Source organism: Ochotona curzoniae, unplaced genomic scaffold (assembly GCF_017591425.1).
Source record: "Ochotona curzoniae isolate NIBS_2020 unplaced genomic scaffold, NIBS_Ocur_1.0 contig_2754, whole genome shotgun sequence".
In the NCBI taxonomy this organism is placed as follows: Eukaryota; Metazoa; Chordata; class Mammalia; order Lagomorpha; family Ochotonidae; genus Ochotona; species Ochotona curzoniae.
The window spans coordinates 24,853,428-24,873,474 of NW_024465582.1; the positions used below are offsets into that span (position 1 = coordinate 24,853,428).

Here is a 20,047-nt window from a genome sequence, read left to right on the forward strand (position 1 = left end):
AAGTTTACGAGGGAGCCGCGGTGGGCCCTAGAAAATCAACGTCGGGGGAAGGAGGGTGATTCAGTGTGACTGCAGAAACTTCTCTGAGTGGCATTTGAGCCTGCAGTGCTTAGCCAGAGCCAAAGCTGCTCGAGGCATGATAGCAGACACCTGTTCCCCAAGGCAGGTGGCATATCTGGCAAGGATCCCAAGAGCCATTTCATCCTCCAAAGTCACACTGCCTAGAAGGAGCCTGGCGTGGTGATTAATTTTACCTGTCAATTTGTCTGGGCTAAAGGATACCCACAGATTTCTGAGTATGTCTGGGAAGGAAGCTTCCAGAAGAGATCAGCAGACTGAATAAAAATGATCTTCATCAATGCATTTAGGAAATACCCAATTCACTGAGCATCAGAACAAAACAAACCAGGGGGAAAAAAAAGGTGAGCAAAATTGGAAGAAGGGTGAATTCACCCTCTTGTGTTCAGATTGGAGGTTCTGGTTCTGAAGCCTTTAGGGCCCTCAGTGTAGGAATGATATGTAACATTGGCTCCTGGGATTATCACTTTGAAACATGCACTGAATTCCACCATGGGCTTCCCCAAGTTCTTACAGAAGGCAGATGGTGAGATTTCTGGGCCTTCATGTTCAACCGAGTCATTTCAGTAGTAAGTCTTCTTTCAAATCTCTTTATGTACATCTTATGGGTTCCATTTCTCTAAAGAACCACAACTAATAGCCTGGCTAGCAGGTGGAAGGCATTGAAACTTACAATGCCAGGAACTGCTTCTGTGGAAGACCAGCTTGGACCAAGGAATGGATACCATGGCCCCAGGCACGGGTGCCAGGACTTTAGAGGGACTGTAGGACTTGGCAAAGAGAGAAGCAGTTCTTGGCCAATGTTCTGCTTTATGAATTGTGCCCAACCCCTAAGGAGGCAGGGCTCCAATCTGGCCTCTGGAGGGAAGCCTGAAAGGAAAGACAGATTCTCAGCTGTTGTGGCCAAGGAATCTGGGACCTGAGCTTCATTTCCGTTTCCTGTCATATTGAGCCAAGACTGTTGCTGAGTTGTTTTTGTTTTGTTTTTGCCTTGGTTATGTTGTGGGGTGCGAGCAAGATCATGCCAGACATGTCTAACGTTTATTAAGGAGTCGTTATTAACCAAGTTTGGTGATAACAGAGCCCTCTAGAAATAGCAAATCTCAAGTCCATGTGGCAATCCAGTCAATCATAACCCTAAGAGGAACAAATGCTCATTACCCTGAAGTCCATCTATTAAGCTGAAGGCTTATGTTGCAGCTTCCCTAGCAAGGCAAGTTATCCTAAGAGACATGCAATGAAGAACCTGGACACACTTACAAAGCTGCAGACATTACTGGGCTGGGCCAGGTGGAGACCAGGAGCCTGGGGTTCCATCTATGTGGGCTTCAGGGGTATTCCACTGCTTCTCCTGAATGCATTACCAGCAAGCTAGATGGGAAATGGAGCAGCTGGGACCCAAACTGGCACGTACACAGGACACTGACATTGCAGGCTGTGGTTTAACCAGAGGTACCACAGCATTGCTCCCCGCAGGACATTTTGATGATGATAACATAGTTGATTAGGGTGGGAAGGGTCAAGGATTAGGGGAAAGTGGGTGAGACCATTATTTGCAAATTTTCTTTTTCTTCTTTCTGTGACTGGTGGAACACCCAGCCTCCCAACTGCATCAGTACTCAGGAATGGGGAACAGCCATCCCCCTCAGGTCATCCCAGGGTCCCCAGTGTGGAGCATGCCTCAAGGGTTCTGCTCAAGTGGTTTTGATAGTTCTGAAATGCTGTTGATCTCACTGATCTGAGGATGAGGAAATCTTCCAAGGTCCCTTGGCTGACGTAATCGACCTTAGAGTCTCCATTCTCCCAGACATTTGTAGTCATCGCTTGGCTGGGGTAGGTGACCGATTTGTTCTGTCTTCCTTCCTCTGCCATGTTATCAGATGTCCTCTGTAGGCCCCAGTGGATTGACTGCCATATCCTCCATGTGCATCCAGGTATCCATGCACTGTTCTGTCCAGGCCACTGAGGAGGCCCAGGTCTGACACATGCACTCCATGGTCAGACCTGCAATTGTCCCATGGTTGGAGTTCTGTGTTCAGAGGTTCAGTTGAGGGGGATCTCCAAGAAAACGATCCCAGCCCAACTCTTGTGTGCTGCTCAGTACAGGATCCGGTTCAGGTTGTCACCTATATCAGCCTGTGTACACACTGGTAGTTGCAATTGCTGGGTCATTCTATCTCCAACCCTGTCTCTTATGTAAACTAATGGTATTACGGCCCAAACTCACCCTGCTTAATACACACTTGGCTCTCACGTACACCAGCAGGAACTGCAGCCTAGTTGGAGCGACCCCCGATAACCCCCTCCAGGCCCACCCCCAGCCTGGTTCTTGTTCTTGCCAGTATGTGGGGCAGATTGGTCCAGTCTGTCCCACATCCCATTCAGCTCTCATACATGTCATTGGGCATTGAAACCAGGTTTGCAATGTGCAATGCCAAGAGTGAATCACAGTCCAAGAATAAAAGCTACAGATTTGGGGATGGGTTGGGTAATATATTGAGTCCATGGGGGAGGGACTGTGGGTAACAGAGAAACCATGCGTGTGTGAGGGCAAGGACTCCATGGGGAACACTTGAACCAATCTTTCCATTTTGCTGTGAATTCGTCTAGCATTTCCAAGCCGAAATCCTTTTATAGCCTGCCTATTTCATGCCCCCAGCAGTGTGTGCAGTATTTGGCTCACAGCTCAGATAAGCACAGATGAAAACATCTGTCAGTACTTTAGGAGTCACGGGACATTAATCCAATGGTGGGTACATTTTTTCCCCTCAACAAAGTGGAAGTCAAAAAGCTGAATGTGGAGCCTGCTGTTGTGGGATAGTGGGCAGATCTGCTGATAGATTTTATCCTTTTTTTTTTTTTTTTTTTGCACAGGAAGGAGTTCTTTAACATGAACTAGCTCAAGCCTTGTTTTTTTTTTTCTCTCCCATATGACTCTAGGAGTCCCCATTCTAGGCCTCTGCACCCCCCACCTGACGCCGGGCTCATTTAGCTTGCTCATCTAGTCTTACTTCTGATGAGTCAGATGTAAGTAGACACAGATTATGTGACCCAGATGTCCCTTAAGCCCCAGAGACCGAGAGATAAAAGGAAACATACCAGGGCATGGACCGAGGACAAGTTGGATTTTGAAATCGGAATATGTGCATGCCTTCAGTCCCAGGTAGCCTCTGCCCAGCTTTGCCGTTGGCGACAAGTGTGAATACAGTTTGACCCGTGGCAGCAGATGAGTGTGTCTCTCTGCCCTGTTCTACCACGTCCTATTTTGTTAGGTCACTGTAGCTCACAGAGGGAAAGCGCTTCTGCCAGCTGGTTGGCCAGGAACTCTTGGTGATTCCTATTTTTTTTTTTTTTTTTGGTCTTGAAATCAGCATTTGCCAAGGAATGTAAGTGTAGCCCTGGGTCCTGGGAAACTTGCTGCCTGCTGTGTTTGCAAGGCAACTGGGAAACATGCTCTATAAATAGCCACTCATTGTCAGCGTGTGCTTGTGAAAAGACAGGCGTGAGTGCGGGGTCTGATTCCGGCCTAAGTAGGGCATCAGACCTGGAAGGCACAAAGCCGCTCCCACTGGGATCCAGTCGCCAAAGCTGCAGAGGTTGGCCACTGGCTCAGACACTGGGAAGGGCTGGAAGCCGGCGGAAAGGAAGCTGTTTCTGCCTCGGCCATGGCAAAAATCATTCTGAGGCATCTCATAGAGACTCCGGTGCGATACCAGGAGCAGTTTGAAGCTCGTGGGTTGGAGGACTGCAGGCTGGATCACGCCTTGTATGCCCTGCCCGGGCCAAGCATCGTGGACCTGGGCAAAGCCATGGCGGCCCAGCGCCCTGCCGGGGACTCTGCAGAGCCGCGGCCTGGAGCGGGCGGCTCCCGCTTTCAGATCCTGCTGGATGTGGTCCAGTTCCTTCCGGAAGACATCATCATCCAGACCTTCGAGGGCTGGCTGCTGATTAAGGCTCAGCACGGGACCCGGATGGACGAGCACGGTTTTATCTCCAGAAGCTTTACCCGGCAGTACAAGCTGCCAGAGGGCGTTGAAACCAAAGACTTGTCTGCCATCCTCTGCCATGACGGGATCTTGGTAGTGGAAGTAAAGGACCCCATAGGGACCAAGTGAAGCCTCCGGCTCCTGTCCACGTGTCATGAAGACTCTAGTGCAGCCAGTGGACGGAAGTGCTTGCACGACCCATGTTTGCAGTGATGGACTAGGATTTTGATGAAGATTAAAAAAATATATTTACACAAGTTCCTGGTATGTTGAAATTGTCTTTATTCTTCTTATATGGAAAGAAAAGGAAAGTGATTAAATCTGGTAGTGCAGCTCAAACTGATACTATCCTCAGATGGAAGTGTTGAAAACTTAGGTAACCGGAGTTTGATGCTGGAGAAAAATGTGAATTGTTTCTACCACAGTAAAGCTAGACTGGCTGGCTGTGTCTGCAGTAATTGGCTCTAGGACTGTGCTCTGGTGCAGGGTGGTTCCAGGGCTGTGCTGGGGTGCAGGGTGGCTCCAGGGCTGTGCTCTGGTGCAGGGTGGTTCCAGGCTGTGCTAGGGCGCAGGGCGGCTCCAGGGCTGTGCTTGGGCGCAGGGTGGTTCCAGACTGTGCTAGGGCGCAGGGCGGCTCCAGGCTGTGCTTGGGTGCAGGGCGGCTCCAGGGCTGTGCTCTGGTGCAGGGTGGTTCCAGACTGTGCTAGGGCGCAGTGCGGCTCCAGGCTGTGCTTGGGTGGTTCCAGGGCTGTGCTGGGGCGCAGGGTGGTTCCAGACTGTGCTAGGGCGCAGGGCGGCTCCAGGTTGTGCTTGGGTGGCTCCAGGGCTGTGCTGGGGCGCAGGGTGGTTCCAGGCTGTGCTAGGGCGCAGGGCGGCTCCAGGCTGTGCTTGGGTGGCTCCAGGGCTGTGCTGGGGCGCAGGGCGGCTCCAGGCTGTGCTCATAGGAAGACTGACTCCTTTTCTGAAAACCTTTTGTGTTGATGAAAAAGAAAGGTGATTCCCTTCACCTTGTCGGGCGTCTTAGCATCACTTAATAATACTGGAGCTTTGTCAGAAGTCTGAAAGTTAAAACCCAGTACTTGGAAATTGGCTCTGAAATGTTTGTGGATCAGTTATTGCTGCCTTCAACCTCAGACACAAATTTTCAGACACAAATTTTTTTTTAAGATTTATTTATTTATTTTTTTATTGGAAAGGCAGCTATATAGAGGAGAGAAAGAGAGGAAGATTTTCTGTGCAATGATTCACTCCCCAAGTGGCTGCAATGGCCGGAGTTTAGCTGATCTGAAGCCAGGAGCCACTATCCTCTTCTGGGTCTCCCACATGGGTGCAGGGTCCCAATGTTCTGGGCTGTCCTCGACTGCTTTCCCAGGCCACAAGCAGGGAGCTGGATGGGAAGCAGGGCCGCCAGGATTAGAAGCAGTGCCCATATGGGATCCCAACGCATTCAAGGTGAGGACTACAGTCGCTAGGCTACTGCGCCGGGCTCCACAAATCTTATTTTTAAAAAGTTCCAACATGTGCTTTATTTTCCCTTGTTTTTTTTTTCTGTGCTAAATGGAATCCTGTCTACAGCATTTAAAAATAGGATCAGTTCTTTGGATACTTATGAAATATTAATATGATAGGAATTAACTCATCTTCCTATAGATTAATATTAAATTTAGGAAACTAAATAGGTTAAATGCTAAATTCATGGCATTTTAAGTGAGCTATTTTAGACGCTACTTGCAATTTTGGGTTCAGAAGATGGCAAAACGTAATGGGTCTGCTTAATCCTCAGCTTTAAATAGCTCGCTGGTCAGGGCGAGTTCCGACACCTGAGCTTGCACAGGGCCCTGCATGTACACAGCTGCCGGCTGGGTGGTGCTCCCACGCGCCCGAGGCGCAGCTTTGGCTCCTTGGGGGAGCTGTCGGGGGCGGGCGGGGAGTCAAGAATCCGCTTTAGGAATACTGCCGACGACAGCTGGGCTGTGACATTCCTAAGATTCGCTATCTCATTCTGTACATACTAAATGTTTCTTCAGAGGAAGTAGCTACTTTCCTTTTACCACGCCCCCAGCGTCAGCTGATGGAGTGCTAAGAATAGAGGCAGAGCTGGGGGTGGCAGCGCAGGGTGGTGTGGAAGGCACCAGTGTGGCCACCGTGCCACTGAGCTCCCCCAAGGGGCTTCATTTCCAGCCAAAAAGCGAAAGATGTGGCGCAGCTGAGACTCAGAGAGTTCTACAAGGACTTTTGAAAGAAAATATGATCTGAGTGGGACATTAGATTTTCAAGGTTAGTGAGGTCTGTACATCCAACACGAAGGGTCGTTGGATAAGGGCACTGTCCCACGGAGGCTTTGCAGCCTGGTAAAGTTCATCGTCAGGGGGAGTCCAGACCCAGTGCGATGAGAACCAGGGAGCCATTGGTCCCTCATGAGCTTGCTATTCTTTCCCAACAGACACGCACTGTGAGACTCGCCTCCCCCCTCTCGCTGGCCCGGATCTTACTCTAGCTGGGGTCCTGGGAAGCTTCAGGAAGTGAAATTACTACCACAAGGAACCACAATGCCAGGACAAGTCTCCTTTAAAAATGAAAATTAAACACATTCCTAGTTTGCTTATTTCCCACCCCCGCGCCCAAGCAGGATACATTTTTAAAAAGATTTATTTGTTTTTATTGCAAAGGCAGATGCACAGAGAGAAGGTTCACTCCCTAAGTAGCCCCAATGGCTAGAGCTGAGCCAAACCAAAACCAGGAGCCAGGAGCTTCCTCTAGGTCTTCCACGCAGGTGCAAGATCCCAAGGCCTTGAGACATCCTCTGCTGCTTTCCCAGGCCACAAGCAGGGAGCTGGATGGGAAGTAGAAAAATCGAAGACAGGAAAGGAAACATGCTTTTTAAAACTTTTTCAATATTTTTGCCTGTTTTTGTATTTGAGGTTGTAAAAAGTGTAGTATTTAAGTGGCACTGAGTATGATAAAATAAGTCATATTTGCTGCTTGTTTGTGCTCACAAATTTCTGCCAGCGTTTCTCTCCGGCCAGGAAAATGGCGCCCTCAGGTGGACAAGAGAGGAATTGCTAATACATTAGAACTCTCCAATGAGGAAGGTCTCCTAGGTTCCTGCCCAGGCAAGGAGCAGTCAGGGAACCCTTAGAAACCAAGACACTTCTTGAAGCCCCAGTGTCTGTCAGGACACACCTCATCTTGTAGATCTTTCCCAACAAGTATTTTCTTTCATTCTTTTCACCCTCATTTGTTTACTTTGCAAATAAAACTTTTCCTCTGGCAGCAATGATTTCCAGTTTTTAATTTCTGTCCTAAGCTGAGGGAAAACCCATGGAGCTTTTCCAGGATCAAATAGGAAAATTCACAGGTGTGTGGGTATCTGATGGCCTGTCTGGACAGCTGGGGGAGGGGGTATGATGTTCACTGTCCAGGCCTGGTCAAGCCAACCTGGGGGCTTGGTGCAAGTGGAGAGTGGATCTCTCTTCTAAGGAACTCCCCAGCATTTAGCACTGCTGTTCAGGAACTCACCTCCTCCCATGACACTGTCCATCCTCATCGTCCATGCTGTGTCCAAGGACACCACCCCTCCCTCCCCTCCACCCCTCCCATCCCTCCTCCCTGGCTGTTGCTAGAAGGGATGTGTTGGAAGAACCGGTGTGTGGGCTCCCAGACTCCAGAACTAGTCCCTGTTCTGGCGGCCAGGTAAAGAGAAAGCCAGAAACTCTATACTAAACTAAAGCTTGAAAAGAACATCCCTGGGTTTGATGCTGTGTTACAGCGGGTTAAGCGTTGCTCTGCAGCACCAGCATCCCGTGTGGGTGCCAGTTCAAGTCCCAGCTGCTTCACTTCAGATCTAGCTTCACTGTAAATGTGCCTGGAAAGTAATGCCCCAAGTGTTTGGGCCCCTGCATCCATGAGGGAGACCTGGAAGAGTCTCTTGGCTCCTGGATTTAGTCTGGTCCAACTATGTGGCACTTGGGGAGTGAAGCAGAAGAAGGAAGATCTATCTCTCTGTCTCACCTTCTATGACTCTAACAGTGACTTTAAAAGATAGCTTGAAAATAAAATTGGAGGGCTGGGTGTGAGGCTCCTGTGCACCTCTGGAAGGAAGCGTCTGTGTGCAAACCGAGTAGGGATTAGACTTTGACCAACATGGGCTTCACCCCGTGTTTTCTATCTGCTCCTCTTTACCGGGACTCCTCTTCTAAGTGTTGCTATTTCCTGGCGTTTTGTTCTAGACTTTTTCCTACAGCTGTGGGAAGAAACAGAGGGAGAGCAGTGTCCACAGGCAGAAGAGGGCCTCGGGGAGAAGGCAATGGTCAGGGTTTAAGGATTCCCTTGCTTTGGACCTTGGGAGAGAGAGCAGACGACACACACAAGGGGAGCAGCAATAACCAGCCTAAAGAGGCTCTTTATGGGAGTGTCAGCAGGAGCGAGGGGGCCCAGGGGGACCTCGGGCACCTCCCGTCTTAGGCTTCAGGGGTGTTGGTGAGGGGTGTGGGTAATAGCATTTGGAGGGGGAACTTGGTACAGAAAGTTGACTGTTGGAAGTGAATGCCTTCAAAGCCAATCCAAGGTTGGTGTGGCCTGCTCAGCTCAGCCTCCCAGGACACAGAAGAGGGCAGAGGAAGGCTGAAGATGGATCTGCAAGGGCAAGGCAGACAAGCTCAGCAGATAAGAACTCAATACGCTCCTAGTTCTGTCTCCTCTTGGCAAGTTAGAATCACCCAGAAATGAGTAGACTAGTCAAATCTCTGGAAGCTGTCAGAAAGGAAGCTTCTCTTTTCTCCCCTGGGTCTTGTTGATCCCACTGACATGTGAGAGACCTCTGGGACGATTCAGTAAGACATTGCTAGAAATTTCAATATCAATGGTAATGCCCCAATCATAACACTATTGCAGCCTTGAAAGATGTTATGGGTATGGGGGTAACTGGGTAACGAATACAAGAGATCTCTTTGTATTATCTCTCAAAACTGCATGTAAATCAGCTATCATCGCAAAGTCAAAATCGGAGGTGGGAGCTATAGTGGCTTAGTCAGATTTCACTTATTCTTCTTGCAGGAATCAAGGGCATGCCAGTCTGAAATACGCCGCCCTGGTGTGTACTGGCCGTTTGGGGTTAAAACAGCAGGTGTAGAAACTCATTCTGAACGCCCTTGTAGCTCTCCAGCACAGGATGTGGGATCCCTATGTGACAGAACCTTCCCTGTACCAGAAGGCAAGTGCCACTTTGTCTTCAAGGTTGGGAAGTTGAGGCACAGGGAAATTCGTACTTTTTTTTTTTTTTCTAAAAAGTAATCTTTATATTCATATCACATGGGCTATTCATGAACTCTTCATGAGCATGGGCTCACACAGTGCCAACCTTGCCCAAGCCCCTTCACTGTGTCATAGTTTCAAAATGTACTCTCAGTATACAAGTGCTCAATTCTATCATTTGGTCTTCATTTCCTTATGCATTAGCAGGCAGCGGGATCAGCAATAGAGCAGCAAGGGTTGCAATGGATGCTCCTACGGGAACCCGGTATCCCAGGCAGCAGCTGCACAGGCTGTGCCACAATGCCAGTCCCCTCTTTATTCTTTTTAACCTCCCATCGTCAAGGTGAGCTGCGAGTGTCTTACGGAGGGCAACAGGCTGCCCTTGACGACGTCTCAGATCCGGGAATCCTGAGGCAGAATGTCATCATGGGGAATGTCCCTTTTGCATTTACTGGGCCTGATCGAGGTTCACAGCCTGAATTAAATCCTTGCTGTGCAACTGTGTGATGCTGAGGAAGTCGTCTGGCTTTCCCGAGCCTGTTTCCTCATCTAAAACACAGGTAATGAAGAATTCTGAGGTAACGTATGAAACGCACCCGGTACAAAATCCAACCATCAAAGAAAGCAGGTCAAGGGGCTTGATTAGAAATTCATTCTATTTCGGATAATTTCACGGAGTGTAACGGCCTTCCCTACCTCACCCCTCCCTGATAAACGCGTAGGAAACAAAACTGAACATCATTGAAGACTAGGCGCTCACAGACAAGAGACCCGATCGTGCCCTCTAGTGGTACAAAGACAAAGTGCAGGTGATCTCGTCAAAGTTTTAAAACCTTTATAATCCAACTCCTTTTAGTATTTTATGTTACATGTAGGGGTCAATGTTCATTTTTCTTCTTACACGAGTACACAGTTGCATCAGAGTCTTGAAAAGACTGTTCCTCGTGGCTCTTATGATGACATATCGGTGATGTAAGTCCAGGTATGTCTGAATCTGTATCCGGCTTCTTGATGCAGTACCACTGGTCTTGGTTTCCAGCCTCGCTGTCATGCCACGCAGCGGAAATAACACGCATTTTTCCAGAGGTTTGGCCAAGGCTATGTAACAAAAACTTTAATGAATACTAATTTTATGTGACTCAGGGACATTCCACAACAAAAAGCGAAAAGAATGTGTAAAGCAGTGTGTCTTCATGCCAAGTTTAATGAAGAATGAAGAGGCCATGAAAACGTCACCGGACAAACGGGCTGTGATGTAATGGCAGTGAACTTGGAGCATCCGGCAAGGCCTTTTCCTTGTGACTCTGTGTCTACTGAAGTAAGGATGCTCTTGGTTTTCCTGGGGACACTTCTGGAAACAGGGGCCTTTTGGCCTCCCTCAGGGGAAGGTCAGACAAGCCTACCCACGTTTTCCTCCTTTAGGGAAAAAGCTCAGGGAGAGGGACCATCACGCTTTGCTGTTTTTCCTGATGCTAAGATGTCGTATGTGCTAGTTGTCCTGAAAGTTAGATGCACTGGAACCATTCCCGAAGAGGTAAGGGGTGCAGAGTGATGGCTGTCATGTGGGGGTCACGCCATGTGCAGGAGTCAAGCAGAGGAGCCCTGAGTCCCAGCGCCGGCCCCAGCCTTCAAGGCTGTGCAAGGAGTTCTCCATCTCGCAGGCTGTGAGAGCAGCAGGTCAGAAGGTGGGACAGAGGCAGACTGCTACCTTGCGAGCCAGGGACTTTCTGTGTCGCATGCACTTGTGTCGTAGTAAAGGCAGGCACCCCAAGAGGATTACAAGTTAAATTCTTCTTTTCCACGAACTTGGTTCCTCTACCTGACTTCTCTGTTCATCTGGAACATAGCCCCTACTCCCTAATGCCTTTGATGGAGACTTCACTGGGCCCCTGTATTTCTTCCTCAACTTCCAGTTCCTCTATAAAGATTAACTTAGTAAATGAAGGGCATTATAGGAGGGTAAAGCCAGAGCTGAGACCCTGGGATCACAAAGACTTGGATTTTTTTCCATCACTAATATCTCCAGGGCCTGCTGAGGTGACATACCAAGCTGATCTTCCTCTTGCAAGTGCTGGCATCCCATATGGACACCGGTTGGTGTCCCAGCTGCTCTGCTTCCAATGCAACTCTCTGCTCATGGCCTTGGAAAGCAGTGTGTATGTGGTGGTGGTGGTGGGTGGCCCAAGTCCCTGGGACTCTGTACTCACATGGGAGACCTGGGAGAACTCCTGGTTCCCAGCTTTGGATCAGCTCAGCTCTGACTGTTGAGGCCATTTTGGGAGTGAATGAGCTGATGCAAGCTATCTCTTTCCTCTCTCTCTGTAAAAATCTGCCTTAAATAAAAATAAATTTGGGGGGCTGGCAAGATGACTCAATTGACTAATCCTTTGCCTGTAAGAACTGAGATCCCATAAAGACGCCGGTTCATGACCCAGCTGCTCCACTTCCCATCCAGCTCCCTGATTGTGGCCTGGGAAAGCAGTGAAAAATGACCCAAAGCCTTGGGACCCTGCACCCATGTGGGGGACCCGGAAGAAGCGCTGGGCTCCTAGCTTTGGAATGGCTCAGCTCCAGCCATGCAGCCATTTCAGGAATGAACCATTTGCAGTACTCCTCTAGTATGCTTTGTACTGCCATTCACAAAACAGATTTTCTTAGTGCAAAACTGCTCATCAACCCAGCAATCTCACTTACATGAGCTGGGTACCGGAAGGATTTATCCCATATGGGCACCAGTTCTAATCCAAGCAGCCCCATTTCCCATCCAGCTCCCTGCCTGTGGCCTGGGAAAGCATTCGAAGATGGCCAAAGCCTTGGGATCCTGTACACACATGGGAGACCCAGAATAGCTCCTGGCACCTGGCTTCAGATCGGCGCAGCTCCAGCGGTTGCGGCCACTTGGGGAGTGACTCATCGGATGGAAGATCTTTCTGTCTCTCCTCCTCTTTGTAATATCTGACTTTGTAATAAAAGCAAATAAATCTTAAAAAAAGAGAAAGACTTATCCTATTAAATCAGTAGGAGACATAAGGGCTTGGTGGAGAGGACAGGGGTGTTGGGGAGCTGCCTTAAGTGAACTGAGAGCCAACCCCAAATACAGGGGCTGAGGGAACAGGAAGGGGAGCCTCGATTGCCATAGGGAATCTGAGAAGCTGGGAATCCTGACTTGTAGGGAAAAGTCTTGATTCCAAGTGTATCAGGTGTGCCATACCACGGGTATCTAACATTGATGCTGTGTTAGGTTCCTAGCATGCGGAATATTCTGCTATGTGCATATTCACTTCTAAGTCATTTTCTCCTCTTAGAAACGTTCATGGCCACTTGATAGTTGCCTTAGAGGTGACGTACTGTAACATGAGAACCTATCTTCAGTAAATTTTCATTTAGGTTTTGCGTAGTGTTTTTCACTTTGTTTATTGATATGTATTTCTCTGAATTTTAGTTTCTCCTGCAGTTTCTGCCCTTGAAGCAAAGATGGATGCATGGAGTTCAAAATAAAGTTCTCCTTCTTCTCTATTTGCAAACTGATTCCTGGCTTTTTAATTTCTGTGCTGAGTTGAGGAAATAATTCTCCGAGTTTTGCCAGTAAAAGCAACCATTACATGAAATTCCTGGAATTTTCACAACTGAAATCCATGTAAATGAGGCTAACCTGTAGACTGGTAATTAAGCCTTTAGAGCATGGCAGAATCATTGCCGTCAAGTGGGCATGAATAGAACGCTTTGAGAATGCAGGGAAAGAACACATCATAAGGCCAGGGTTGCTAAGGAAAGCTTCCTGGTGGAAAAGAAACAGGGTCTTAAAGGACGATGAGAAATTTTGTCAAGCAGATGAAGAGAGGCAGGTGCCTCGGGCAGCAGAAAGAGTATGTATGGAAGTCCCAAGTCTACTAGCCTGACACTCAGCAAAGTTGTAAACATCCCAGGTTGGAAGCTGTCATGGCTTAGCCGTGCCCACCTCCACCTGCTCAGAACGCGTACATTAACCTGCAGCTGGGCAAAACCGCTTGATACGAAGGGATGGCGGTCTCCTGTGGCTGACGATGACCTGGAGCTTGCTGTGTCCTGCTGCCTCCAGCTAACCTGAGAAAAGCTCCAACTTCAGAACTCAGAGGATGGCTGCTGGTGAATACCTATCACTTTGGGACTATTAGAAAGTCAGAAAACTGTAAGTGGAACCTTCATAAGTGGAGGATCCTTGTGCAGACACATGCCTGGGTATTTGCAATAATCTGTCAGAGTAGGAAATGCAGTCTAAGGCAAGGTGTCTCCCGCGCTGGTGCACTGTCAGGACTTTGAGCCATCTTATACTGCTTTCCCAGGCTACAAGCAGGGAGCTGGATGGGAAGTGGAGCAGCTGAGACAAGGACAGTTGCCCTCATCCTGGTGGATGCAAGGCAAGGATTTAGTCACTAAGGTCATCGTGCTGGGTCCAGATTCTTTCACTTCTTTGGGGATAACTGGCCCCTCTGGGCCAGTAACCATGAGCTGTTCTTAGAGACGACATATTCTCCCAGACTGACCATATCCCCACAGCTCTGGTATCTCCACTACCTTCTATCCTTGCCCTGCAGGCAGGAGGGAGTTTACCACTCACACATCTTCCAGGGCCAGAGCAGTCACTTCGGTGGCATCACATAGGTGATTCACAACTCTGTCTGCCCCAGCCCCCTTCTGAAACCCGCATTCATTTCCAAATAGCTTCTGGACCTCTTCCCCCAGTGTCAAGGCGGCAACATCTGTTCTCCTTTCTTTGTTTTCTCGTAGCAAGTAAGCACCTAAAGAAAAGAAAGATACCTCCTGAGACAGCTGTTGCAGCTGTTTGGGGAGTGAACCAGCAGACAAAAGATCTTTCTCTCTGTCTCTCTGTAGGGCTGCCTTACCAATAAAAATAGATAAATCTTAGGAAAAAAGTGAAAGAATCTATTTTTGAATGAAAACACAATATAAATATCGGTCAGCTTGCAATGAGGTTACATACGGATGACCTCACAGTAACTGGAAAATATTGCAAATGGAGAATGCATCAACACCCTTAGCTTAGAGCTGGCTCTGTGTTTAAGTTGCCACCTGCAGTACCAGCATTCCATCTGAGCACCAGTTCAAGTCCCAGGTGCTCCACTTTCCATGCAGCTCCCGGATAAAGAGCCTGGGAAAGCAGTGGAAGATGGGAGACACAGAGTTCCTGGCTTGGTAACCCAGCACCATGGTAGATCAGATGTTTACCTTTAGCGCTGTGGGGTTGATTGAGAGATGTGCCTGCCTCTCCTGCCTGGCATCCCAAGAGAACACAGGCTCACGCAGTGCCAGCCTGGCAAAAGATGCAAATTCAAACTTTGAAATATGGTTTCTCGATTGAATGCGCATTCCATTTGTACCATGATGAAGTTGAAAACCTGTGGGCGGGCCCATCCCCGAGTTGAGCACTGTCTCTCTTTTTAAGTGTCGATCAAAGCAAACATTGGACTTTGGTTTGAAGACGTGTAGCACAAAACGCTGACTTAAAGCGCATGCAAGCATGAAGGTATCACCGATGGGAGAAAAACATGTACTTGATTGAAAGTGGGACAGATCAAGGGGGGATGCATCTGTAAGAACACATTCGTCAGTCAACAGTGAATAAATTCAGCAAAAACATGTTTGAGGAAAGGGTAGCAATTATGAAGGTAGCTGACAGGTAATGAATATTGAATCAGGCCTTTGATTTGGTTTTGGAGCAGAAATGAACTGCGTATAAAAGAAGCCAGTCATGAGAAATGGGATTTGCATAAGCAGTGAATGATTTTTAGGTACTTGCACATTTTTGGTTATAAATTCCACCACAGAAGAAACTAACAGTACAGAAACCAAATACGGGCATTTACCTCAAACCCCAAGAATTCACCTCAAGTATGAACTGTGCAATTTAGTGGACTGATTTTAATGAAGAATTGGACTGTTTTTAGTTGTAGGAATATGTCTTTTTCACTTTGAGCACTCTAAAAACAACACAGTAATTTATTAAGTTCCAATACAACCCCATGAAAAAGATTGAAAAAAAAAAAGATTCTCCTTTTGATGGAATAAAAAACAAAGGCTTGAAAAGTTTCGTGTGTTCATTCATGCATCTGACAAGTATGCACTGGGTTTTCTACATTGGGTGTATATAGTCATGAAGAAAGCAGATGACCTCATGGTGGTCAAACTCCAGCTAGAACCAAAGACAGGCACGTGGTCTTCCTTCCAGATGGGGAATTTCCCCAAATCTAGATCTCTCCGATGAGCCCTAGTTACCACGTTTCTTGTAGGTAGCCAGGGCTCCTTAGCGGGAAGGCAGATGGGGAGGATCCATGTGAGGCTGTGAGTGGCCATTCCCAGGACAGCTGGGTGGCTGCTAGGTTGCTCACCCACTGGGTGACCTCAGCAGACCACTGCTTCTCTATTCGGGTGTCCTGTTCTGTGACAGTAGAGATGACAAGAGCTACTCTAGGGAGGGAGGGGCTCTTGGGGGAAAATGCGGTAGGGAATAACATTGTCAAGTTGAGTGTCTCTTGGGCTCATGTGGATACACTTGAGTGTATTCATTCTCTGACTAGCAGACACACAGTATAACCTATAGTACAAATACAGATGTTCCTCAGTGTCCATGGGGGAAGCTCAAGCTCAAATTCCTCATAGAAATCATCTATAACCTGTACACATCTTACCATATACTTTATGTCATCTCTATATTACCTATATTACCATCTACAATGTAAATGCAATGTAAAGAGTTACTTTTTAAAATTTTCTTAGAGAGGCAGAGTTACAGAGAGAGAAGGAGAGAGAGAGAGTTCTTCCATTCATTAATTATTTCCCAAATGATTGTAATGGTCAGGCCTAGGCCACTTCAAAACCAGGAACCTGGAACTCCATCTGGGTAGGGTCTCCCTCATGGATGGAAGGGGCCCAAATCTTGGGTCATCTTTTGTATTCGCAGAGCTGGATCAGAAGAAGAGCAGCTGGGATTTGAACCGACACTTGTATGGGATGCCAGCCAGTGTTGCAGGCTGTGGCTTAACACACTGCGCCACAATGCCAACTTCCTCAACACTTTTTTGTAAATTAAGATTTAAAAGTTTACATAGAGACAGAAAGAGAGGAAGAGAGACCTCCCCCGAAGGCCTATAGTTGTCGGGGCTGGGACAGTCCCAAGTCAACAGCCAGGAACTCTAACCAGGTTTTCTACATGCATAGCAGGCACCCAGCTGTTGGAGCCGTCACCCACTGCCTCTCAGGCTGTGTGTTAGCAGGTGGCTGAAATCAGGAGACCTGGGCTTTGAACCCAGGAGCTCTGATATGGGACTTAGGCATCCCAACTGGGGTCTTCATTGTTGTGGCAATTGCCACATTGCTTAGGGCACGTGAACAAGTCTGCGCGCACTTAGCACAGGTGCAGGTTTTCTAGCACAACAGTTTCCAACCGTGGTTGGTGGAATGCAGCGTGTAGAACCCACAGATTCAGAGCGTCATATAGTGTCATTTAACAACGAATAGTGAACCACTCAGCAGTGGTGACGTTCACAGCAATCTCAGACAATTGGGAGCATGGTTCGGGTGGCTGACTTGTCTTTCAGTTTGCTGACTGAAGGGCAGTGTTTGTTGAGCAGACCTTAGAAGGGTTCAGTGATGGCGGGGAGCAAAGAGACCCAGCGTAAGAGTGCCAGGCACTGGAGAAGCTGCAATCATCCGGGGAGGCAACCGTGGGGATATTCTCGCTCATTCCCTGAGCAGCTGTGGACAGCATGTCTGCTCCGGTCATCGCTGTATCCTCAGAACAAACCGGCCGCCCTCAGGAGCTGTCCGTTCTGGCAGGAGAGGCAGGCAGGAATGTGTCGCTGACAGTGTCTATGTTAGACGTGAAAAGTGGGATGGAGGATGGAGGAGTGGGAGGAAGGGGAGGTTGTACTAGGATAGCAGAGCCAGCTGGCTCAACATGCAAGAGCTGCAGTTTCAGTGGCCTCGCCCAACAAAAGCTTTTTCTCTTACAAAGTGACTGCGGGATCCTTGCTCCTTCCATTTTACTTCCAGGTTCTCCTCCAAGGTAGAAGGAGAAAAGAGGGAGGGAGGGGGCGTGGATGAGCCACTTTGATTCTCACAGACTTCAAAGGGCACCCAGCTAGGGTCTGGGGAAGGGGGTCCAGGCTGAGCAAACAGCAAAGGCTGAGATCCACCAAGCGCAAATGTGCTACGCTTGTTCCCGGAATAGCCAGGAAACCACTGTGGTTACTGGCAGTAGAAAACACAGCTGGCAAGACAACCAAGCCCAGGCCACCTAGGGCCTCTCAGGCCAAGAGAAGAAGTGAGAAAATGCAGATGTGTGGGGCCCTGTAGTGTGAAAGCTGTTCTTGATAAAAGCGTAGTGGAACAGGAATCCTGGAGGGATCAATAATACTGCCCTGTGTTCTAGAGAAATCTATTTCAAAGCTATCGCTTCTTATAGATCCCTAATGCTTCAGCACGTTTTGTTCCTGTCCCAGACCTTGGAGGTCTAGGTGTTTTCTTCTCACTGTGGGTGGGGGGGAGGGAGGGACACACCCAACTGGCTCTGAAGCCTGCCCACCACAAAGGCCGCCCATCAGACCCCTACCAGCTTCACACCTGCAGGTCCCTGCACCTGTGCTGTAAGACACCCTAACCACTGCTTCTAGTCGCCTCTGGAATTTCACACTTGAGGTCAGCCTGGAGGGACTGCCATGAAGGAACAGAAGGGGGTGAGGCTACCCGTGTTTAAATATTCCCGCTTAGCTTCTCAGAGGTTCACAAGGGAAATCAGTTGTCTCCTGGATGTTTGGTTCGTGTGGAGTCTGTGACACAGAAAATTCTGGCATTGAAATTCAAGGACTTCTGTTGCTTTACTGTGAAATAGTCATAACCTGGAGCTTTCAGCTTAGAAAAAAAGTGGTAATTCTGGATTGTTTGCGGAATTGAATTAAGGTTTTTCATTAGGCTCCACCTTGTGGGAGTACTTCTGGCAGAGTGGATCTGTGTTTTTGTGCAGGCTTAGAATGCCCTCCACTGTTGTTTTCTTTCTTCTTCTTTTTTTTTTTTTTTTTTTTTTTTTTTAACTCTCTTCTGGCCTCTTTCCCAGACTTGCTTGAAAAGGGTCAGGGGACAGGCTGAAATTAATGATATATGAATACAGAACCCAATTAGAGGTGTCTTCAAAGGAATAATTAGACTAGACTTCCAAGGATGAGATTTGGAGAAGAAAAGGCTTTGGGCAAATTATACACCGAAGGGGAAAAAAAAGATAGGAAACAAGGCAACTCTGAGAGATTGGGGCTGATGAATATTTCAGGAAGTCATTTTTGATCTCCTTCTCTTAAAAATCACATCATAAAGATCCTGAGGCTTAGAGATGACTGCATGGGGGTGGGGGACAGTCCCTGACCTCAGGCTAAGGAGTAGGGATGTGTCTGGGGGACCGTGCCTGGCACACTCTCCCTGCTGTTGCAATTTCACCCTCATCCTCTTCATGAAACAGCTCCACAATTTGGGGCTTTTAGCAAGAATGGCAGTGAACACCTGAGCTGTGCTGGCGGTGCACAGTGTCGGCCACACACCGTGGGATTTCCCCGTCTCTACTGCAGTTAAGTCACCCCTGGGACACTTGTATGCTGTCCTTGCCGCTCAGCCTGGGATCCAGCGTCCCTGCTCAGGCATGCTCCGGGAGGCATTGCAGGCTGGCTCCGGTAGCCGGGTGTCAGCGCCTTCAGCCTGTCCCAGCCCTGGCTGCCAAGGACACTTGGGAGGTGAAGTGGTAGATGGGAGGGCTCACTTGTGCCTCTCCCTGCCTTTTGTTATAAATTATTTCATTATAAAATGAGAATATGTTAACAAGAGCCATCCAGCCCCATAACAATCTATATATGAGGGCCCGGTGATGTTGCCTAGCGGCTAAAGTCCTCCCCTTGAACACACCGGGATCCCATATGGCGCCCGTTCTAATCCCGACAGCTCTACTTCCCATCCAGCTCCCTGCTTGTGGCCTGGGAAAGCAGTCGAGGTTGACCCAAAGCCTTGGGACCCTGCACTCGTGTGGGAGACCTGGAAGAAGTTGCTGGCTCCTTATTTCGGATCGGCATAGCACCAGCTGATGTGCTCACTTGGGGAGTGAATCATGGGATGGAAGATCTTTCTGTCTCTCCTCCTCTCTGTATATCTGACTTTCCAATAAAAATAAAATCTTTTTTAAAAAAACCCAATCTATGTATGAACATACACAGATTTTAAAAGTAGGTGCTGCGTTATCATGACATTCTCACAAGGACACTAAGAGGTAGGTACAAGGGAAGTGACTTGCTCAAGGTCACCCTGCTAATTAGCATCAGAACAGAGATTAGAACTGGCAGCCCCACCCTGAAGGTCATGGTCATGCAAGGACACAAGGGGTAGGAGTGGACACCAGCAAAACGCCACCTTCCTGTGTATACTTTTTTGTTCTGCTATACCTGCATATGTTGCAACCTTCCCCAGCACTTACTCTGCTCTTGTCAGTCTGTTCCCTACTTTGCCCACTTGCTCCTGTGGGCACAAGAGGGCAGGGGGTGGGGCTGCTCCGGTGCGAGGAGCCCTCTGCCCAGGCACCCTGTCTTTATCCTTGGTGCACGTTAACATTTCCTACCAAACAAACTTCATTCCACCGAGGGTTGCGTCATTGCAGGCGCCACCCCCTGGCCTGCTTTCTAGGAAGCGTTGCTAGAGCCCAA

The 20,047-nt window shown here is 48.5% G+C and overlaps 1 protein-coding gene across 1 annotated transcript; it reads left to right on the forward strand.

Moving 5' to 3' along the window:
* The first annotated feature begins 3,743 nt into the window (after positions 1–3,743).
* On the forward strand, positions 3,744–4,316 carry HSPB3 (heat shock protein family B (small) member 3). The gene has a single exon (XM_040977687.1). It carries the CDS (start codon positions 3,744–3,746, stop codon positions 4,191–4,193), a length of 450 nt encoding a protein of 149 aa, XP_040833621.1. The 3' UTR covers positions 4,194–4,316.
* Positions 4,317–20,047: the final 15,731 nt, after the last annotated feature.